At 40.2% G+C, this 21,992-nt stretch overlaps 1 protein-coding gene and 1 long non-coding RNA gene across 12 annotated transcripts in view; one reads left to right on the top strand and one right to left on the bottom strand.

Annotated features, from left to right (window-relative positions):
- LOC138737077 (uncharacterized) overlaps positions 1 to 7,466 on the bottom strand; it is a 123,259-nt gene extending 115,793 nt beyond the window's left edge. Inside the window, exons 1-3 of the long non-coding RNA XR_011340756.1 lie at positions 7,387 to 7,466; positions 7,195 to 7,278; positions 2,649 to 2,860 (exon numbers count right to left, since the gene is read on the bottom strand). This is a non-coding gene — a long non-coding RNA (uncharacterized lncRNA). The remainder of the gene's footprint in view (positions 1 to 2,648; positions 2,861 to 7,194; positions 7,279 to 7,386) is intronic.
- The window catches only part of sesn1 (sestrin 1), a 154,332-nt gene that overhangs the window by 116,295 nt on the left and 16,045 nt on the right, over positions 1 to 21,992 (top strand). For 3 of the 11 annotated variants that reach the window (XM_069887541.1, XM_069887534.1, XM_069887530.1), the window contains exons 2-3: positions 18,111 to 18,176; positions 19,089 to 19,289. In XM_069887541.1, the coding sequence (XP_069743642.1) occupies positions 18,111 to 18,176; positions 19,089 to 19,289 (267 nt within the window). Of the gene's footprint in view, positions 1 to 13,290; positions 13,481 to 14,098; positions 14,143 to 15,931; positions 16,038 to 17,981; positions 18,016 to 18,104; positions 18,177 to 18,313; positions 18,357 to 19,088; positions 19,290 to 21,992 lie in introns of those variants that run through there. The other 8 variants (XM_069887531.1, XM_069887532.1, XM_069887536.1 and 5 more) reach the window with 8 other exon arrangements.

Raw genomic sequence — 21,992 nt, 5'->3', positions numbered from 1 at the left:
ATTTAACTTGGACAACAGCAAGGTTGTTGCATTTTGAGAGTTAAACCAGGGCAGGACTTGCAATGTAAATGGCAGGGCCTTGGAGAGAACATTAGAATGGATATAAGTACATAGTTCCCTGAATATGGTGATATTGGTAGGCAGGATGGTGAAGAAGGTATTTGCATGCTTGCCTTCATTGGTCAAGGCATTAAATACAAAAGTTGGCTGTTATGTTACAACTGTGCTGGATGGTGGTGAAACCACACAGAGTATTCTGCACAGTTCTGGTCACCTGGCCATCAGGAAGATGCCTAACATTTCAAAGAAGATTCATAAGAATATTACCAGAGTTTGAGATTTTTCGCCTGGAGTGTATGAATCTTATAGAGATATATAAAATCATGAGGGTCAGAGATGAGGTGAATGGTCACAGTCTTTTCCTCACTGTACAGGAATCTAAAACTGGAGGGCAGAGATTTAAGGTGAAAGGGGAAAGTGATTTAAAAGGAACCTGAGGGACATCTTTTTCATGCATAGGGTGGGGATTATATGGAGCAAACTATCATAGGAAGTTATGGAGGGGGGTACAATTTTAATGTTTAAAACACATTTAGACAGGTACATGGAGAGGAAAGGTTTAGAAGGACACAGGCCAAACACAGGCAAATGAGACTAGCTTGTATGGACAAACGTGGTTGACTTGGACAAGTTGGGCCGAAGAGATTGTTTCCATTGCTGTAAAAATCTTATTAGAGTATCTGCTTTTGCCACCAGGCAGCACATTAATGTGTATCACATTAAGAAGCGAAACTGGAGTCAATGGGAATCAGGCAAAAACCTCTGCTGGTTGGAATCACACCTACAAAAATATAGGTACAATAAAAGTTTAAAAAATCTGGATGCCAGAAATCCAGACCACCCAAGAATGCAGACTTCTCAAACTCTCGGATTTTGTGTGCGTGCATGCGTGAGTGCCACAGATGCATAGTGGCAACAAGTGACCATGTGGAAATCGTTGAAATATAAGAAAAAAAATCTTTGTTTTTTGTACTTAGTTTATTAATAAAACATATTTTCATATAAATTTACCTGTTTATTCTCTTTAAATTTTAAATTTAAAAGTACTGCATGAGAATCCAGAAAATCCGAAGATCTGGACTGACCCAATCCCCGAGTAGTCCGGACATTAGGACTTTCACTGTAGCAAGGATTTTAGGACTTTCGCTGTAGCAAGTAGGTGGTGACTAACATTCATGCTTCGTGAAAGATAACATCCAGAAAGATAAACTTCAGCTATCAACCTGTGACATTGAATGGCATCGCCTTCATTGAATCCTCCACTATCCATATATCTTCTTCTTTGGCTTGGCTTCGCGGACGAAGATTTATGGAGGGATATGTCCACGTCTGCTGCAGGCTCGTTGGTGACTGACAAGTTCAATGTGGGACAGGCAGGCATGGTTGCAGCGGTTGCAAGGGAAAATTGGTTGGTTGGGGTTGGGTGTTGGGTTTTTCCTCCTTTGTCTTCTGTCAATGAGGTGGGCTCTGCAGTCTTCTTCAAAGGAGGTTGCTGCCCGCCGAACTGTGAGGCACCAAGATGCACGGTTGGAGGCGATATCAGCCCACTGGCGGTGGTCAATGTGGCAGGCACCAAGAGATTTCTTTAAGCATTCCTTGTACCTCTTCTTTGGTGCACCTCTGTCTCGGTGGCCAGTGGTGAGCTCGCCATAGAACACGATCTTGGGAAGGCGATGGTCCTCCATTCTGGAGACGTGACCCACCCAGCGCATTTGGGCCTTCAGCAGCATGGATTCGATGTTTGTGGACTCTGCCACCTCGAGTACTTCGATGTTGGTGATGAAGTCATTCCAATGAATGTTGAGGATGGAGCGGAGACAGCGCTGATGGAAGTGTTCTAGGAGCCGTAGGTGATGCCAGTAGAGGGCCCATGATTTGGAGCCGAACAGGACTGTGGGTATGACAACGGCTCTGTACACGCTGATCTTTGTGTGTTTCTTCAGGTGGTTGTTTTTCCAGACTCTTTTGTGTAGTCTTCCAAAGGCCCTATTTGCCTTGGCGAGTCTGTTGTCTATCTTTTTGTCGATCCTTGCATCAGATGAAATGGTGCAGCCGAGGTAGGTAAACTGGTTGACCGTTTTGAGTTCTGTGTGCCTGATGGAGATGTGGGGGGGCTGGTGGTCATGGTGGGAAGCTGGCTGATGGAGGACCTCAGTTTTCTTCAGGCTGACTTCCAGGCCAAACATTTTGGCAGTTTCCGCAAAACAGGACGACATGCACTGGAGAGCTGGCTGTGAATGGGCAACTAAAGCGGCATCGTCTGCAAAGAGTAGTTCACGGACAAGTTGCTCTTGTGTCTTGGTGTGAGCTTGCAGGTGCCTCAGATTGAAGAGACTGCCATCCGTGCGGTACCGGATGTAAACACCGTCCATGTGTGTATATATATATATATATATATATATATATATATATTAGAGCGGGTTACCATTTAACAGAAACTGAACTAGAGAACCTATATCCACAATGTGGCTACAAGTGCAGGCCAAGGGTAGGAATCTTGGGACAAATGACTCACCTCTTACCTCCCCAAAGACTGTTCACATCTACAAGGCTCAAGTCAGGAGAATGATTGAATATTCTTCACTTACCTGGATGAGTGTATCTTCAACACTGAATTCACCACCTTATAGGACGTAGCACCCCATTAACATCTCCGAGGATCTGTCCTGTAGCCTCCATGTTGATGCTATCACAAACCAGGCTTTGTGAGATGTCTGAGGAGATTCGGTATATCACCAAAGACTCTCGTAAACTTCTACAGGTGTACTGTGGAGAGCATTTTGGCTGGTTGCATCACTGCCTAGAATGGAGACACCAATTCTCAAGATAAGATTAAACTCCAGAGGGTTGTTAACTCAGCCTACGACATCATAGGCACCAGACTTCACACCTTCGAGAACATTTACATGAGGCCGTGTCTTAAAAACACAGCCTCTATCCTCAAAGACCACCCCTCAACCACCACCCAAGCCATGCTCTCTTCATTCTGTTACCATCGGGAAAAATTTACAGGAGCTGAAAGATGAGCACTCAATGGCACAAGGACAGCTTCTTCCCCGCTGCCATCAGATTCCTGAATAATCAATGAACCAAAGACACTGCCTTACTTTTCATGCACTATTATTTTAAAAATTTTTTATAGTAATGTTGTACTATGAATGTTTGCACAATGACGCTGCCAAAAACACCAAGTTTCATGACTTGTTCATGACAATAAATCCTGATTCTGATTCAACAACCCTGCTCATTCCACCAGCTAGGCACAGTAGTTAGTAACAGTTTGTACCTTTGACAGGACGTATTGCAGCAGCTCACCAAAACTCTGCCAACAGCACTTTCCAAACTCACACCCTCCATCAGCCAAAAGGACAAGGGAACCAAAAGCATGGGACTAACACCTGGAGATTGATTGTCCTCCAAATCGCACACCATCCTGACTTAAAAATGTATTGCCACTTCTTCAACCCTGACTCAGAATCCTTGAACAATCTCCTAGCAGCTTTGTGAGAATACCCACATCACAAGGACTACTGTGGTTCAAGAAGGTAGCTCACCACCACCTTCTCCAAAATAGTATGGATAAGTAATTAAATGCTGGCTCAGCCTGCAAATCCCACATCCCTTAAACCAACACAAAAATAGTGTCACCTCTACAAAGGAAAGTTTTCCATCCCCATTTTGTCTTTGTTGGCATTTAATTATAAAACAAAAAATATTTTTCAAGTGCTAGTGCATACCACAATGGAATTATTTGTCTTGTGTTGAGTAAAGACAGGATGTAGCATTACAGTGGTGGTTGAAATGCTTACCATTTGACATCTTGCATGTGTGATTTTTCTGAAATGATACGTACAAGCGTTGAGAAAGTGATTGAAGTTGTGAAGTGAGAGAATGAAGGTGTTAAATGAGCTAAATATTTAATATTATTAATGATCAATAAGAAGTTAGTGGTTGTGCCACAATGAACAACTATAAAGATGTAAGAGATATGAGTACTGTTGATACAGCTTGTTATACAAATATTCAGCAGAATTTCTGACTAGGATTAAAGCAAACATGAAATGCAGGCAAATCTTAGACAAGGTGGTTGAATGTAGTTAAAGAAGTATTTGCTATATCTCTCCATTCAGTTGTTGAAGGATAGTTTTATACATTTATTCCTTGAGATTATCAGGTTATTGTAGAACTCTATCTAAATTGACTAGATGGCACATGACTGACATATTATTAATATGACTGGCCTTCACTCCTAAGCATTGTCAAGTTAGAAGTTGCATCCTTGTGGTTTCTTGACTCAAGAATTGTTCTCTTGTCAGTGTTACTCTACTGTGGAGGGTAATAAAGTATAAATAAGAAAATCAGATCGTGATTGAGGCTGACACAATGGGGCATTTTTTTGATTTAAGCAAAATAGGGGGTTATGAACTGTGAGGGGGAAGGATTAGGTCATCAAATAGGTTTATGTGTATCGGCACAACATTGTGAGCTGAAGGGCCTACACTGTGCTGTACTGTTTTATGTTCTACTTTAAATACATGGCACTTCCACTTCCACCTGGAGTCAATTATAAAAGATGATTTTGCGCCACATTTGGATAGCAGTAACAGGATCGGTCTGAGTCAGCATGGATTTACAAAGGGGAAATCATGCTTGACTGATCTTCTGGAACTTTTTGAGAATGTAACAATGAAAATGGACAAGGCAGAGGCAGTGGATGTCGTATAACTGGACTTTCAGAACCCTTTGATAAGATCCCACATAGGAGATTAGTGGGCAAAATTAGAGCACGTGGTATTTGAGGGTAGGGTACTGACATGGATAGAAAATTGTTTGGCAGACAGGAAACAAAGAGTAGGGATTAACGGGCCCCTTTCAGAATGGCAGACAGTGACTAGTGGGGTAGCACAAGGCTTGGCGCTGGGACTGCAGCTATTTACAATAGACATTAATGATTTAGATGAAGGGATTAAAAGTAACTTTAGCAAATTTGCAGATGACTGAAAGGTGAGTGGCCATGTGAAATGTGGAGAGGATGTTATGAGAATTTAGGGTGACTTAGACAGGTTGGGTGAGTGGTGAGGTTATCCACTTTGGTAGCAAGAACAGGAAGGCAGATTACTATCTGAATGGTGTCAAGTTAGGAAAAGGAGCAGTACAATGAGATCTAGGTGTCCTTGTTCAACAGTCATTGAAAGTAAGCATGCAGACACAGCAGGCAGTGAAGAAAGCTAATGGCATGTTGGCTTTCAAGTAACAAGGGAAGATGGTATAGGACAGTGGTTCTCAACCTTTTTCTTTACATTCACATACCACTTTAAGTATTCCCTGTGCCATAGGTGCTCTGAGATTAGTAAGAGATTACTTAAAGTGGTATGTGGGTGGAAAGAAAAAGGTTTGAAAACCACTATTTTAATTGTACCTAATTGACTCGTTATGTGCACGGTTTCAGAACTCCAAAGGAAATGGGCCAATGACAATTTTTCTCAAGCAAAATATTTCAGTAACAATTGAATCTAGAGTAGTGATTCTCAACCTTCCCTTCCCACTCACATACCACCTTAAGCAATCTCCTATTAATCACAGAGCACCGATGCCATAGGGAATACTTAAAGTGGTATGTGAGTGGAAAGAAAAAGGTTGAGAACCACTGCTGTAAGGAATTACATTTAAAGTTTTTGTTTACCTAATTCAGTTAGGTTTGATATATTGTATTTACAACTGGGGGGTAGGTACTGTATACAGGTTGTCAGCAAGAAGATGCAAGAGCATCTGTGAAGAATCTGTAAGAGCATCTGTGTAGAAAATGTTGCAAAATTCTGTTGCTCTGTGAAATAAGAATGTATTTGCAATGCATTTCATGCCTTTTAGTGTTATCTAAATCACATGATAGGCAGATATCCTATATTGCCACAATGTTAAACGAAAGAACAGGCGCAGTAGTTTCTGAGTAAAATTCCATTAGTCTTTATCCTTGAATTGCAGTGCAGTATAAATCTGCTTTAAGTTTGCTCCACATGATATCAACAACTCATTAATGATGGATGCTTTGATATTTGACTTGCACTGTGAAGATTTGTAACTACAGGATCACTGGAAAGATTACTGACTGATCAATTTTGCCTAACACATACAAAACAACATTTTATTTTGAGAATTATCTAGTTGACTTGAAAAATATTACATTTCTATTTTAATTTTGGATTCTTTTATTTCTTTTTTAGAGTAGAAAGAGTTTATTTTGCCAATTAATGTGTACGATGGAAATATAGAGACTGTTCTCTTGAAACAAAAATGAGTGTAGGAAGAACTTGGAGAACCTGGTGGCATGGTGTCAGGATAACCTTTCCCTTAATGTGAGAAAAACAAAAGAGCAATTGTCTTCAGGAAGTTGAGAGGAACACACAATGCTGTATATATCAACAGTGCTGGTGGAGAGCTTCAACTTCTTGGGATGAAGTCTCACCAACGATCTGCCCTGGTCCAACCATATTAATGTTGGATTAAGAAAGTGCACCAAAAACTACTTTCTCAGAAGATGAGGAAATATGGATGTCCCTGTGGTTTCTTAGCAACTTTTATAAATGCACCATATCCTGCCTGGTTCGAAAACCACTCTGCCTAAGACTGCAAGAAAATGCAAAGAGTTGTAAACATAATTCAGGCCATCACAAACCATCATCCCCTTCATTGACTCCCTGTATATCTCTTGGCTGACTTGGAAAACTGCTTATATGTTAAAGGGTCCATCCCACCTTGGTCATACTCTCTTCATCCCCCCCCCCCCCCTCTATCAGACAGGATATACATATTCTTGAAAACACAAAGCTCCAGATTCAAGTACAGTTTCTTTCCTGCTGAGATCGTTCTTAAACAGATCTCTCACTGTCAAAATATGATGTTCTTATGTTCTTGCACTGTTTTAACGTACTTACTGTATAAATTGACTTGCCTGGATACCATGCTAAACAAAACATTTGACTGTTTCTCAGTACATGTAACAGTCAACAATTCAGTTCAATTTTTATTCAATTAGTAATCTGATGATTATGAATTCAATCAGATCAACTCTTAATCTAAGGCAAAATATAAAATGTGATTGAGAATTTCATTCACATTATATTAATGGGTTCCTACCTGACTGTAGGTAATTGCTAGCCCGATTATCTTATACTAAAACCCCTGTTATCCAGAATTCAAGCAACCAGCAACCTCAAGCAACTGGAAAAAAAGTTGAGGAAAATAAATAAATGAATAGAAATTAAGATAGATTAACAATTTAAATAAAAGTTTAAAATTATAAAAGTAATTTTAAAGTAACACATAAACCTTTGGTGAAGATTAGAGTAAATATTCAGCCAGCGGAGTGCATTGGTAATGCTTTGCTCATAGCAGCTGTTTGAATCAATTTGTAAGAGCACGATGCTGGAGCTACTGACACATCTGACCTCTTGTATTTCACAATATTTTGCACTCCTACTCTGTACTATCAATTGCTGATTGCTCACTCTATCACAGTTATTTCCTTTATTCGCTCCTCCCATCTTCTGTGCAACTGAAGATAAAAGGGTCATTGACCTGAAACATTTGACCTAAACAACATTGCTTAACTCTGTTGAATGTTTCCTGCACTTTGTTTTTAAATAAGAAAGCCTGTTTCCACTTCTTTAACATCAGCCCTGATTCAATTTCCTCATCCATCTTGACTGAACTGTTGCTGGATGAAGGGGACCATAAAAATGCAGGTTGTTACAGCGATTATCAAGGATTGAGGTTCACTGGGATGTAAAACTTGAGCAAGGAAAGTAGCAAAGATAATTGAGAGAAAAATATTGTAGTAATTGAGTTAGAGGCTAGAAATTTTAAATGAGAAGTGAGATGTTCAAAGAACATGCAAGCAAAGCAGGTTGTGGTTTGTTGGAAGCCAGGCAAGATGGAGAAACCTGGTTTTCATCAAGGTAATGTTCCAACAAGCACATGGACAGCAAACTTCCGGGGCATTTGTTGAGGAAAGTGTGGAGTGCACTATTGATAACTGATCCACTGTCATTGTCAATGGACCAGAGGAGGAGTGGCAAGCTTGTACCTTGGTGGCTGCCCTGAACAGATAGCAGAGACTAAGTCAAAGCAATTGAACTGCGGTTCATAAAGTAGAAAAATTAAGGCTCATTGGGGAGCAGTAGACTTCTAATAAGTTTGAAAAGAAAAATGGGAAGGTTCAAGAATGTTGGTCAAAGATGGATAGAAAGGAAATGAAAAGTAGAGGAGAGTACAATAGGCATAAAATTAATTTAAAAGAAAAAAGTTAAAAAAAAGAAATAAAAATGATACATGCACAGGTCTGGAGTAGATGCCAAAATGTGTCCATGGACACAAGTTACATGGAAAACATTACGTTGGCGTCCATAGCCATCCTGGAGTTTGGAATCCCAATAGAAGAAATGCTCATTTAATGCTTAAGGTTACTTGAACATTAATGCAGAGCCACAGAAAATTGTTATTGATTTATAAAGCAGAGTTTGAGTAGTGTTGATTTTGGAGAAGTACCAAAAGTTGGGAAAGCAGAGGCGCTGCTGTTGAAAAGAGCACAGTGAAAACAAACAGTTGTCAGGTGAGACTGGTGAATGGGTCTTGAATTAGTACCTTGAATGTCTGTGAATCTTCAGAAGTAGCAAAATGTGATGACAGATTGGCTAGGAAGTCCATTTCTTGTAACAAGGAGCCAACTCTCAGCAAAGACAGACATAAATAATTAAACTCAAAGCTTTTGATCAGAATCAGAATTTATTGTCATGAACAAGTCATGAAATTTGGTGTTTTGCAGCAGGGTCAGAGTGGAAACATTTATATTAGAACCATCTTACGACGTTACTATAGAAAGTAAAAATAATAGTGCACGATAAGAAAAGGCAGTGGCTTTGGTTCATTGATTATTCGGGAATCTGATGGCAGTGGGGATGAAGCTATCCTTGTGCTGTTGAGTGCTTGTCTTTAGGCTCCTGTACCTTTATCCCGTTGGTAAAAGAGTGAAGAGGGCATGACCTGGGAGATGGTGGGCTCTATGAGGATAGAGGCTGCTTTTTTAAGATACCGACCTCATGTAGATGTCCTCGATGGAGTGAAGTCTGGTGGCTTGTCACAGTCTGAGTTAACAACCCTCTGGAGTTTATTCTTGTTCTGAGAGTTGACGCCTCCATTCCAGGCCACTGCAATCAGCCAGAATGCTCTCCACAGTGCACTTGTAGAAGTTTACGATAGTCTTTCATGACATACCAAATCTCCTCAGATATCTCATAAAGTATAGCCACTGATGAGCCGCCTTTGTGATTGCATCAATGTGGAGCCTCCAGGAAAAATCCTTGGAGATGTTGACACCCAGGAATATAAAGTTCTTGATGTTCTCCACTACTGAGCACTCGATAAGGACTGGATCGTGTTCCCCTGACTTCCTCCTGAAGTCTGCAACCATCTCCTTTGTTTTGCTGACATTGAGCTCAACATTGTTGTCATTACGCCATTCAACGAGCTGATCTCTTTAAACTCTAGTCTCGATGAGCTGCTTTTCAGAGATACTCTTCAAACATGAGTGACCTTCTTTTGAAATGAAAAGTGGTCTTACCTATTTAAAAGTCACTCATGTTGTATCTTCTGTGAATAGGATAATACAAGTCCTGTCTTTCCAAGAGGTCATTTTCTACTTGAGGAACATGATATTTGAAGATTGAGATCACTCAAAGCTCAGTTTACAGCGCCGCCATGATCCCTGTCCTCTTATATACTATTGTGTTCTGGATGACCTACAGCAGACATCTCAAGATACCTAAACTGGAAAGATGAAACCAATCCTGTCTTTGAAAACCCTTAACTCATTGGAAGGATAACAAACTAACATCAGCATTTACTCCCAGGGCAACATGCCTAGCATTGATATTAATAATTATAATGTTTATGATAATGTATATATGCACCAAAATTTATACTTGCTGCAGCTGAAGAGGTACTTTTTAAAAAAAAGACTACATCAACTACAAAACAACTACTACAAAGTACTTAATTGAATTAGAGACAATAAAAAGATAAATAATTAATATTCAATTATTCAAGTACAATATACAGTGATTTTGCAATAGTGAAGACATTCCTTTTGTGGTGTCAGAGAAGTCCCTGATTAGTGTAATGAGGTGAGGTTCAAGAGCCTGACAGTTGTTGAAAAGAAACTGTTTTTGAACCTAGAGGTGCCGGTCTTCAAGCTTCTGTACCTTCTGCCAAAGATAGCATTAAGAAGAGGTGAAGGGGGATCCTCTATGATGTTAGCAGCCTTCTTAAATCCCACTTTCACAGATGCATTCAATGGATCAGAGGTCAGAGTTTCTGATGGAGGCCTTAATTACATTTAGTTTGCTCCATTTTGCAGACCATATCATTTTCTTGCTTAATTGCAGACTCCCAGAAAAGACTCTACTCCAAGCTCTGTCTTATGGATAGATTATCATGCAGCCAAACAGATAGGTTCAAGCCTCAAAAAAAAACATTGCCTCTTTGGGAATTTCTGACCCATGACTACTTGTGTGGAGGAGCCTGTAGTCACCATTTCACTGAGAAGTATAGGTCCATGCATCAGGAGCACACCAAAGCCCACTGTAAACAGCATAAGGGGTGTACCACTTCACAAATCTCATGCCCCATCAAACACCTTCGAGCTGTTGTAGAGCCTATTGTTCCCACATTGCCCTTATCAGTGACATCAGAATGTATGGAAATAAATCATTCTTGTTTTAATTTTACTCCTCTTCCTTGACAAGTCTGTGGAAATTAAAGATAAGTTGCTTTTGCTCTAGTTTTGTGGATTCTATGATGGCTAGCTAATGAGTCCAATATGGGAATTGCAGAATCTTCCACAGATGAGTCAGGATCTGACTCCAAGGGGAGATGGTGGGAAATTTGAGGTATTGAGTTCTTTCCACTATTTATACAAGGCTCTAAGTGTTCATGATGCATAGCTTTGAGGTTTTTAATATCATCCTGAATGTTCCTTCTGTTTTAAGCAGACATGGCCCAGCATGTGGAGATGTTTGTGGAGATGTTTCATTGTTTTCAGGAAAGTTTGAAGGAAATCCTTAGGAAGGACGGGGGTGGGGTGACAAAGAACACAAGCTAATAGGTAAGAGGTAACAGGTGGATAAGGAGGGAAGGTGGAAGAGAAAGGAGCTTAGAGGTGATCGGGGAGAGGGCAGAGGGTTAAGAAGGTTAGCTTTCTGATAGGAGAAGGAAGGGAAAGAGGGAGGGTATTAACTGAAATCGTAGGTTGATATTGATACCGCCTGGTTGGAGATAGCCGAGGCAGAATATAAGGTGTTGTTTCTCCAATTTGCAGGTGGATTTAACGTGGCAGTACATGAGACCAAGGACAGACATGTCAATGTGGCAATAAGCTGTGGAATTGAAGTGGCTGGCCACTTCGAGATCTGAGCTATTGCAGCAGACAGAGAAAAGGTGCTCAAGGAAGTCTCTCTGATGTAGAGGAGGCCCCATCAGGACCACTGGCTGCAGTAAATGATCCCCCACAGATTCACAGGTGAAGTGTTGCTTCATTTGGAAGGATTGTTTGGGGTCCTGAATGGAGGTGAGGGAGGAGGTGCAAGTATAGCAGTTTTTGTGGTCGTGGGTAGGTACCATGGGCGATTGGTGAGTAGAGATGAGTGTAGTGGTTAGAGCACTGGTCTTGAAGGGGAATTCCTTCACTCCGAGGGTGGTGGGAGTGTGGATTGAGCTTACAGCCAAAGTGGAGATGTGAACTCTATTTTAATATTTAAAGAAGAGTTGGATAGGTATATGGATGAGAAAGGCATGGAAGGTTTGGGCTGGGTGCAGGCCAATAAGACTAGGTGGGAGAAGGTGTTCAATTTGGACTAGAAGGGCCAAACTGGCCTTTTTCTGTGCTGTAATTGTTACATGGTTACATGGTTATAAACCAGGGGTTGTGAGTTAGTTCCTCATTTCTGTGAGGGGCACTAGACAAAGTGCTGACTCTCTGAGTTCCTTATGGTAGACAAAGTTAAAGAATTTCATGTATGTTACATTCTAGATGTAGTATTATGTGACAATAATGGAACCTTTGTCTTTACCTTTTAAGAGGAATTTGCAGAGGGAATGATTCCTATGGAAAGCAAGGTGAAGATGTGAGTGGTGGTGGGATCCCATTGTAGGTGATGGAAATTGTGGAGACAATGTTGGATGAGGAAGATGATGGGGTGGTAGGTGAGGACGAAGGTCCTCATAGGTATATGAGGACTGGTTAAGGGGGTACACAAGTACCAATTTCTAATGTTTTTTTTAAATCCATAGACGATACACAGTTAGCATAAATCACACAACATGCAACTTAAAAGAAATGTTGCTTTCCCCACTGTTATGTCTGAATTTGGGGGGGGGGTGGTTATGCCCTTGAAGGTCCTTGTTGCGTCGGGAATGTGCGATGGGGTGTGGGGGGGGGGAGGTGCCAGGGTAGATGAATGGGGAAAAGATGAGTTGGGGGTAAAGGCTGAGTTGATGGCAGTAGAGGGGAAGCCATGTCTTGTAAAGAAGAATGACATCTCCGATATCCTGGAATGGAAGATTTCATCCTGGGAGAAGATGCTGTGGAGATGGGAATTGAGAGAAAGGAGTAGAATCCTTGCAGGAGACTGGGTGGGAAGAGTTAGACTCGCAGTGGTTCCCAACCTTTTACTTTCCACTCACATACCACTTTAAGTATTCTCTATGCCATAAGTATTCTGTGATTAGTAAGTGATTGCTTAAGGTGGTATGTGGGTAGGAAGGGAAGGTTGAGAATCATTGCTCTAGACCCAATTATTACTGAAATATTTTGCTTGAGAAAAATTGTCATTGGCCCATTTGCTTTGGAGTTCTGAAACTGTGCACCTAACGAGTCATTTAGGGATGAGCAAAACAGTGGTGTTCAACCTTTTTCTTTCCACCACCTTAAGCAATCCCTTACTGATCACAGAGCACCAAGGCATAGGGAATACTTAAAGGGGGATGTGAGTGGAAAGAAAAAAGGTTAGGAACCACTGTAAGAGGGTTCATAAAAGATGAACTCCAGAGGGAGTTGCTTCAATTTGACCATGAACAAGCGTATTTCTTCCCTCTGCGATGGATTGGTGAAGAAGCACAAGTCACGTGTCTCACTGGTTGAGTGCGACCAATCGGCGGCTGCGTCTGTGATGCGCTTGTCCTTTCAGCCGCTGAACGATCGTAACCCGCGCAACTTTGCGTCCCGTCGCAGACGGGTGATTGAGAAGAAGGGCGAAGAACAAGGTGCTACTTGGAGGGAGAAATGAGACTGGCGACCGGAACAGACTCAGGATCGAAAAACAAGAGCAGCAGGTTGAAAGAATTTGTGGTCTGCAGTCGCTGTGAACAGGTAAAGTGCGCCAGCGAGAATCCCTGGGAACTGGGGCACCAAAGATGAGGGGGAGGAGAAAGAAATGTTTAGCAGGTTAAGTTTAAAACTTTTAAAAAAAAAGTATTTCACTGCAATCGCGGACTAGCCATTGTCGATAGCGCTGAACAACATACCGGGAAGGCGTCCCGAGGCATTTGGGGAAGTTGTGGTGGGCATGGAGCCAGCCCCCTGTGCAAAGAGAAAAGTTGTGGTTTGAGTGTTCCAGAGTGGAGTGGCCCCTGTGCCCTAAAACGGAAGTGGTCAAACATTTGATAAGGGTAACAGTCAGTATTGCATCTATGCCACGCATGAAGCAGACGGGTGTGGAGTCCAAGGGGAAGAAACAAAAATAGTTACTGAAGCAAAAGATCCATTTTTTGACCTTCAACAAAATTGTTTGAGAGTTGAGGGGGAGGACAGAGGTGATCTATTTAAGAGCCAGGTTAGAGGTGTGGACGGAAGGAAGACATGAAATAGAAAACACAAGATGCTGAAGTCGTGGAAGAACATAAAGCTGAGGATTGTCTTTCTCTCTTAGCAATGATTGCTTCTTAAATTCCATGCAGTTTGTACTTTCATAATGCCTTCAAATTCCAGCTCTCCCCGAAAGAGTTTGCAGTTAATTATCACAGCAGTGTCAGGTAATAAATAATACGTTTTAAGCACTACACTCTGTAGAATGGTTCAAATCATGTATAACTTGTGCTCTGAATGGTTTTCTAATTGGATGTGATTTAAATCTTTATCCCCAGTATATTTTGCGCTGTATGCTTTTTTTTAAATACCTGGCAGGTTAGATTTCATTTCTAGTTTTAAAAGTAAAATGACAGTAAATATTATAAGATGCATTTTGTTCTTGAAACTTTTCCAAGAAAATCCTTTATCAGTCTAATATGTGCATCTGAGTTTCCATTTCTAATTACTCCATCTATTTTGATTACTGTGTCATAATGCCCACATCCTCAACTGGGAAACTTGTCTGTTCTATGACCTGTGGAGACCCAAACCCTGTTAGTAGATGCTGGGACCAGTTGCCCACCAAGGTCCATACAGATGTGGCAATACTAACCCAAGCAAAGGTTGTGACACCTCCCTCTGTTCAGGTGGGGCATTGGTGCTGCAGCAGACTCTGCGTAGACATTTCCACAAATTACTTCGCTGGAAAATAATGGATCTGAGCTCAAGGCGGATAAATGGGGAACAAGTTTAGCGGGCTTATTAAAACAAATGGGGAAAAAGATTGGCAAATGTTGATTTGTTAATTTGAAAGTTCTTAATTGTTTGTGTGTACTTTTGAGTTTTTAGCATTTTAACTTTTAATTATTATTGTACTGTATACATATTTTACTTTTAACAGGTCGTAAGTAATTTTGAATGTTTATCCATCTCAAAGATATTCACAAGTTGTTTGGTTTAATTGGCAGCTGGTGAGTTTAGTTGCAGGGCTTCATTTGACTTCAAAGTCATTCTGTCAGCCTTCCATCAGAAGGCTGAGTCCAGGGCTACACTGGAAAATTGATTGGTCCACTGCATAGTGGCCAATATTGTCAGGCCCCTGTTATGGAAATTTTCAACAGCCCCAACTAGCTTGATTACATTTTTCCAAATGTCAGATCAAGCTGAAATTTGAAGCTCTTGGATATTTCTCCTGCTCTACCCCCAATGTAGACCACAGCCACCTTTTGTCTCTGCAGTTTGCCTTCACTTTGTCCTGAGGACGAAGTGATTCTAGCCATAAAAGCTATTAGCCAGCCCCATTAGTCTCCTCTAGTCTCACTTTCTGAACATCTAACTTTTTACTACTTTGACCCCTTGTCAACCTGTCACCATTTATTGAGACTTTCTTTTCCCCATGTGGCCATGATCACATCCATAGTGCCAACGTGTTGCCCAAAGCCTGAAATTAAATCCAGTTTGTGAACTTTATTGAGTTCTTCCCCCCCTTTTAGTGCGTGAATTCATTAAGTCTGTCTTTTCCTCCTCTTGCTCCTGCCCTATTACAGTGCAGTCAATACATGGACCTCACCACCCAGGTCATGCCCTCTTCTCATTGTTACCAGCAGGAAGGAGGTACAAGAGCCTAAAGATGAACACCCAATGTTGCAAAAACATCTTCCCCTCTACCATCAGATTTTTGAATGGACAGTGAACCACCAGCAGTACCTCACTTTTCCTCTTTTTTACTAATTTATTTATTTTTAAATGGTATATTTATGTAAATTTATAGTAATTTTGCACCTATAAAGCACAAAAATGCTGCCAAAAAGAATGAATTTTGTGACATTTTCATAACAATAAATTCTGATATTTTCATATGTGCTTCTAACATTGGAGGGTGTTTTAGCATATCATGTGTATGCTAGCTCCCTGAAGAATTTTGTTCCTCAAGAATTTTCCCCATAACTTATTTTCTCAATATTTCATCTGCAGATTTGGGGCAATTTACCTACTGACCTGCACATCTTTGAAGAGTGGGAGAAATAAGGGGACTCTGTCACAAGGAGAACATGCAAACTCCACACCATTGCCAGTGTAGGTCAGGATTGAACCAGTCCACTTTGAGGCAGGGCCAATGGTTGTGCAGTTTGGTCTTTCGCTCGCAAGGCCATCCTTAATCATCTTTGAGAATGTTGTAATGGTTTGCCACCTTGCTGCTGCAGTCCTGATGAAGGTACTGCTGCAGTGTTGTCAAACGTTCCAGCATTTAAATCCTGTCCCTGAAGAAATGGTACTTGGAGTACAGTAGTGTTGGGGTTAAGTTGATTTGGCTGCTTATTCTGATCTGAAACATGAGCTGGAATCCCACTATGGCTGCTGGGGAATTTAGATTTGTGTAATTAAGTAAATAAGTAAATATAAATCCGATCTCAGTTGCACTAACTACCCTAATGACTCTAGACCAACTAATGTATCGACACGTCTCAGTTTAAGGACCATTGGAGATGGATAACAAATGCTGGCATTGCCCACAGTGTCCATGTTAGAATGACAAATAGTTGAAGGGAGACTTGTACATTCACATTTGCCTACTCTTGTCTTCCTTTGTAGTGCCGGTTGCAGTTTTTGAAGATGTTGTAGCCTAGGCCAGCTTTTCTCAACCTTTTTTTGTTGATGGCTCCCTTAGAACTCTGCTCAAAGTTTATGGGCCCCCTTCCCTGTGAAGAGGTCAAGTTTAGTTGGTTTCTTCCGTACTTCTCTCCTACTAACTACATAAAAAGACATTAAAAATATTTTGATTTTAGTCCATAGCCCCCAGGGGACAAATATGGCCACCATTGAGAATGGCTGGACTAGGCATGAGAGCGCGGTGCATTTTGTGGCTATTACATACTACATTGTGGCAATCTTGGAGGGTTTTCTGATTGTTCTAACTTGGATTCTGTAAATTTTGTGAATGTTATAAATAGTAAAAAAAATGCAGATCTTAGAATATTGACGCGCTATCTTTTTACACATCTAGCCATTAGGAAGAATGATTTTTTCATTTTGTTTGAATTGTGTGCGCGCTATTCTCTTAAATACAAAGAAGTCGCCAATATTACTGTATTTATTCTAAACACGCGACAATATTGTGCAATTGGCTTTGTGAAGATGGAACCTGGTCTTGGAAGTCCTGGGAGTGGTAACATAATGAATGTTACATTGGCCACTTTCACATAAATGACTGACTTAAAACTGAGTGAAAAAGGAAAGCAGTTGTCAGTTTTATCACTTGGAGTGTTGTGTAGACACTAAATTTAAAAAAAAAAAAAACACTTTCCATTTCCTTTAGACTTGGCAAATTAATGTGATTTAATTATGATGGCTGAGAAAAATGTTCTGAGAGTAGAGTGAAAATTTGAACTGTTCAAATTACACAATTGCTGCATTTTAGCTGTTAGTTTACTCCAAAAAATTGCACTGTTAGATTCTAGGCATGGGTACATCAAGGGTTTGCTCAAATAGCATGCTTTTTTATGTTTTGCACAGATATTGAACAACTTCACTGACTTCTGAGTGATTTCTTAGTAGATGCATGATCTATTAAACATCAAGCAGAAGGAACAAGATTATCTCAGAGTAGCTCAGTTGTTGATGCAGAAGTTGCAGAACTGTATGTTCTTGGCACCAGGTCAATTAGAACATTGGAGCTTTGCCACATTGGAGAGTACAAGGATTTTCTTTTAATTTATGCAATTTAATTTAAAATAACCATTATAGCTTTGTACTGTATGCAGATTTTGTGTATTTTCTCTATTTGTATACATTTTTGGAAAGCTACCTTGAAAATGCTTGGTTCAGTGGCTTTTGCCTTGCACTAGGAAACTGCTTGAACATTGTGTTCTCGGCAGTGAGCCAAGTGTTGTTAAAGAATGTTCAGCCTACAGCTGGTCCAATGTTCATTTCAGTCAGATTGTGGCACCATCAAAGACCAGAAGATGTAACTAATCTGTGTTTTTGTTATTTTTGTTCCTCTCTTATTTTCTGTGGTCTGCTGAAGGAACATTCCCCAAACAAAATATTGGCTCTTTAATGTCAGTAATGACTTTTTCTGTATTATAATTAGCAATTACTTTTTATTATACAAGTTTTTGTTGTAGCATTAAATGCTGGGTTCTTTTTCTTACAGGAAATGGGAGTAAGAATCCCCAGACCTTTGGCACAAGGACCGAGTGAATTTATCCCTGAAAAAGAAGTATGTTTCATCCTGGCACTGTTATTAAAATGACACTTGAATTAAAAATAATAAATACACAAAAAATAATAAATATTTCATTCTTGTGCAAAAAAAAAGTGACAGAAATAGTGTTGATAGTCTATTTGTGATTTCAGGGTCTGCAATGCCATAATGTTTGACTTCTTTGTGGATCGAAGGGTAATGGACCTTTAGCTATTTGCCGGAATGTCTTGCCTGTCTATCTATTTCTCATTTTTTATGCAGGATTTAGTTTGAGCATAATGTTCTACTTTACAGTCTTCCAAACATTGCATTTGAAAGATAAAATATCTTTGTGTGATGTCGAAAAATTAGCAAAGAGACCATATATTCATGCTCTAGAAGGGTAACTTTATAATCAATTTCCATTTGAGGTGGGAATATTCCAAATTCTTTTGGTAAATAACCTGTTCAAAATTGAAATACTAAACTGGAAAATAATTGAAACACTTCAAAAGTAACAGCTATGAGTTATCGTTTTGGCCGAAGAAAATAGTTGGCGATATTTAAAGTATTTGTTCAACAGCCACTCCACACCTCCTCGGCCAAATATCTCAAATTACTGTTCATATCTCACCATTCAGTAGAACTGTTCCAGGCATCTGTTTTTGTGCAGCTTCTCAACTTGTAAATAAAAAATTATTTGCATGTAGTAACTATTTAAATGTAGCATCCTGGCGGACATTATTAATAAGCTTTGTAAAATTTAATGTGGGAACAACTTTCTATGTTGAGAAAAAATAATTTTAGCCAATTTCTGTCCAAATTAACATCAACTGTGCAAAATGTTTGTAAATCAAATTAGCCTCTGTCTGATCTGAATTAGTTCATACATATAATGCTTATTGTGATTAGTGTACTTATGAGGTGAAAATAAATATTTTTAAACAGATTCTGCAATTAGGAAGAGAAGATGCAGAGACCCGTTTATTATTGATTGAAGCATTTGCAACTTTCGGTCGTCTGGACAACATAACCTTGTTGATGGGTTTTCATCCACAGTATCTCGATAGTTTTCTCAAAACCCAGCACTATCTGATGCAGGTGGATGGTCCATTGCCATATTGTTATCGGCATTACATTGCAATAATGGTGAGTCATTGTAGGCCTACAATTTGTATAAACTATTAAGCAAAGTTAAACTATTGTGACAATTTATAGATAAGTTTTTGGGAGACAAATTGGGGAAGGGTTTTTAGTGTACGTCACGTACAAACACTTTAAAACAGATCTTATGTAAAATACTGGAGCGCTGCCCATGCTAGACAGGCTGGCTCCAAGAGCCTTTGCAAAAGCTTTGGAGAGTGCCCAAGAGACTTCACTAATGAATTGTTGTTTACAAAAAGGCAACAGATGAAAGAAATTGTCTGAGCCTCAGGCTGCCTGGAGTGGAACTTGCTGTTCTAAGAGGGTCATGTGGTGGTTTTACAAGCAGAGAGGGTTAAACAGGCTTTCTCTCAGAAAGAGAGGGAATTCAGTTCTGCAGTTTTACAGTCAGCAGCAGCAGCTGGGACAGGAACAGGACAAGCTGGAAAGCTTGTGGAAAAACCCCATTTTGGAAGACGGGTTGTGAGTGCTTAGTACAGCCAGGTCAAAGCCCTTGTGGTTCATGCAAGAGGAGAGGACTGGCTGTCTAATGTTTCACTTGAAATAAGAGAAACAAAAAGGAGCTCAGTGGTGACCTAAAAGAAAGAGGTTATCATCTGGAAAACCCTGATGAGGCAAGTTTCTTTAGCAAGACACTGAAGTGGTTGGTTAAAAGGAATCAGTTGTGGTGGTCCAGCAAACAACAAATCTCTCTCTGAAAACCAACAAGAACCTTCCTGAGCAGTAACCATTTACCTTTCAAGCACCAAAGCCTGGTGAACTTCATAAATGTTAAATTCTGTGCACAGTGTAAGAATTGCCTGGAACCAATAAACTTGGAGGAATGAGAAGTGAGATTGGACTGAATCAAAGAACTTTTCTGAACTTACATGCACATTACGTACATGTGCGCTTAGAATCAGAAGGGGGTTAAGTTGGGTTAGTTAAGTCAATAGTGATAAGTTAAAGAGTGATTCTGTTTTCATGTTTAAAGATAATTAAAAGCAATTTTTGTTTAAGTAACCATTTGTCTTGGTGAATATCTATTGGGTATCTATTATCAGAATATCTATTGCTGCTGGGTTTTGGGGTCTTCTGGACTCATAAAACTATTCTTCCTAATGCCATGTGGTTCACTGCTTACCTACAAAGCATTCAGTTAAAAAGAATTTAGACGAGCAAAAAGTGGATTAGGATTTATCTCCTTTTCAGATCATTTCAGACAGAAATAGATTTCCATAGTCATGGGACACATTGGTTCGTCTGTTTTGATAGTAGGTAAGTAAACAATGGCATACAAGAATTGGGTCAAAGACAAAGTTGGAAATACCAGTTGCTAACTGTACACACCCTACATTAATTCCTATATTTTTTTCTGCCTGATAATTTCATAATCGTGCAGGCTGGGTGTCTGAGAGCAGATTGCTGTTTTGATAGAAAATAAACCCAGCCCATCAGCATGACAAACAAATTTTCACTTGCAGCCCTAGCCACTCTTAACAAAAAAAAATAATAAGTCCGCCTCTAAATTGAGCTGTCATATACATCATAAATTTGTAATATTGAAATTTCAATGTTCATGGTTAGAAGCATAAAACAATTACAGCGCATAAACAGGCCACCTCAGCCCCTCTAGTATTTCTCTGCCTAATCCCATTGACCTGCACCAAATCCATAGCCCTCCACACCCCTCCCATCCATGTACCTGTCCAAATTCTTCTTTAATGTTAAAATTGAACCCACATTTACCACTTCAGCTGAAAGCTCGTTCCACATTCCCACCACTTTGTGTGAAGAAGATCTCTCTAAACTTTTACCCTTTCGCCCTTAACCCATGTATCTCACCAACCCTCAGTGGAAAAAGCCCCTCATAATTTTAAATATGTCTATCAAATTTCTCCAAGGAATGAAGTTCTAACCTTTCCATGCAACTCGGTTCCTGAAGTCCAGGCAACATCCTAGTAAATCTTCTCTGCACTCTTTCTATCTTAATGATATTTTCCCAAATTTGGCTTCACCAATCTCTTGTACAACTTCAACATAACATCCAAACTCCTGTACTCAATACTTCGGTTTATTTCAAAAGCTCTCTTTACAACCCTATCCACCTGTGACACCACTTTCAGGGAACTATGCTTCTGCATTTCCAGATCCCTCTGTTTTACCGCACTCTTCAGTGCCCTACAATTTACCGTGTATGTCCTTTCTTGGTTTGTCCTTCCAAAATGCAACACCTCACACTTCTCTGTAGTAAATTCCATCTGCCATTTTTCAGCTAATTATACCAGCTGGTCCAGATCCCTCTGCAAACTTTGAAAATCTTCTTCACTGTCTACACCACATCCAATCTTATTTCATTGCTATAGATGACAAACAACAATGGTCCCAGTACCAATTCCTGAGGCACACCACTAGTCACAGGCGTCCAGTCTGAGAAGCAATCATCCACCACTACTCTCTGGCTTCTCCCAGCCACCCATTGTCAACTCCAGTTCACTACTTCACCATGAATCTTCCTGACTAATCTCCAAGGTGGGACTTTGACAAAGGCCCGACTAAAGTCTAGATTTTTTTTTCTGAAAGATTTCTATGTTTAGTTATCTTCTTTGGTTTGGCTTCGCGAACGAAGATTTATGGAGGGGTATGTCCACATCTGCTGCAGGCTCGTTGGTGACTGACAAGTCCGATGCGGGACAGGCAGGCACGGTT

The sequence above is a fragment of the Narcine bancroftii genome, chromosome 6 (genome assembly GCF_036971445.1).
Source record: "Narcine bancroftii isolate sNarBan1 chromosome 6, sNarBan1.hap1, whole genome shotgun sequence".
NCBI classification, from domain to species: domain Eukaryota; kingdom Metazoa; phylum Chordata; class Chondrichthyes; order Torpediniformes; family Narcinidae; genus Narcine; species Narcine bancroftii.
The sequence above is the reverse complement of the archived record's forward strand: the minus strand, read 5'-3'. Positions and strand labels throughout refer to the sequence as shown.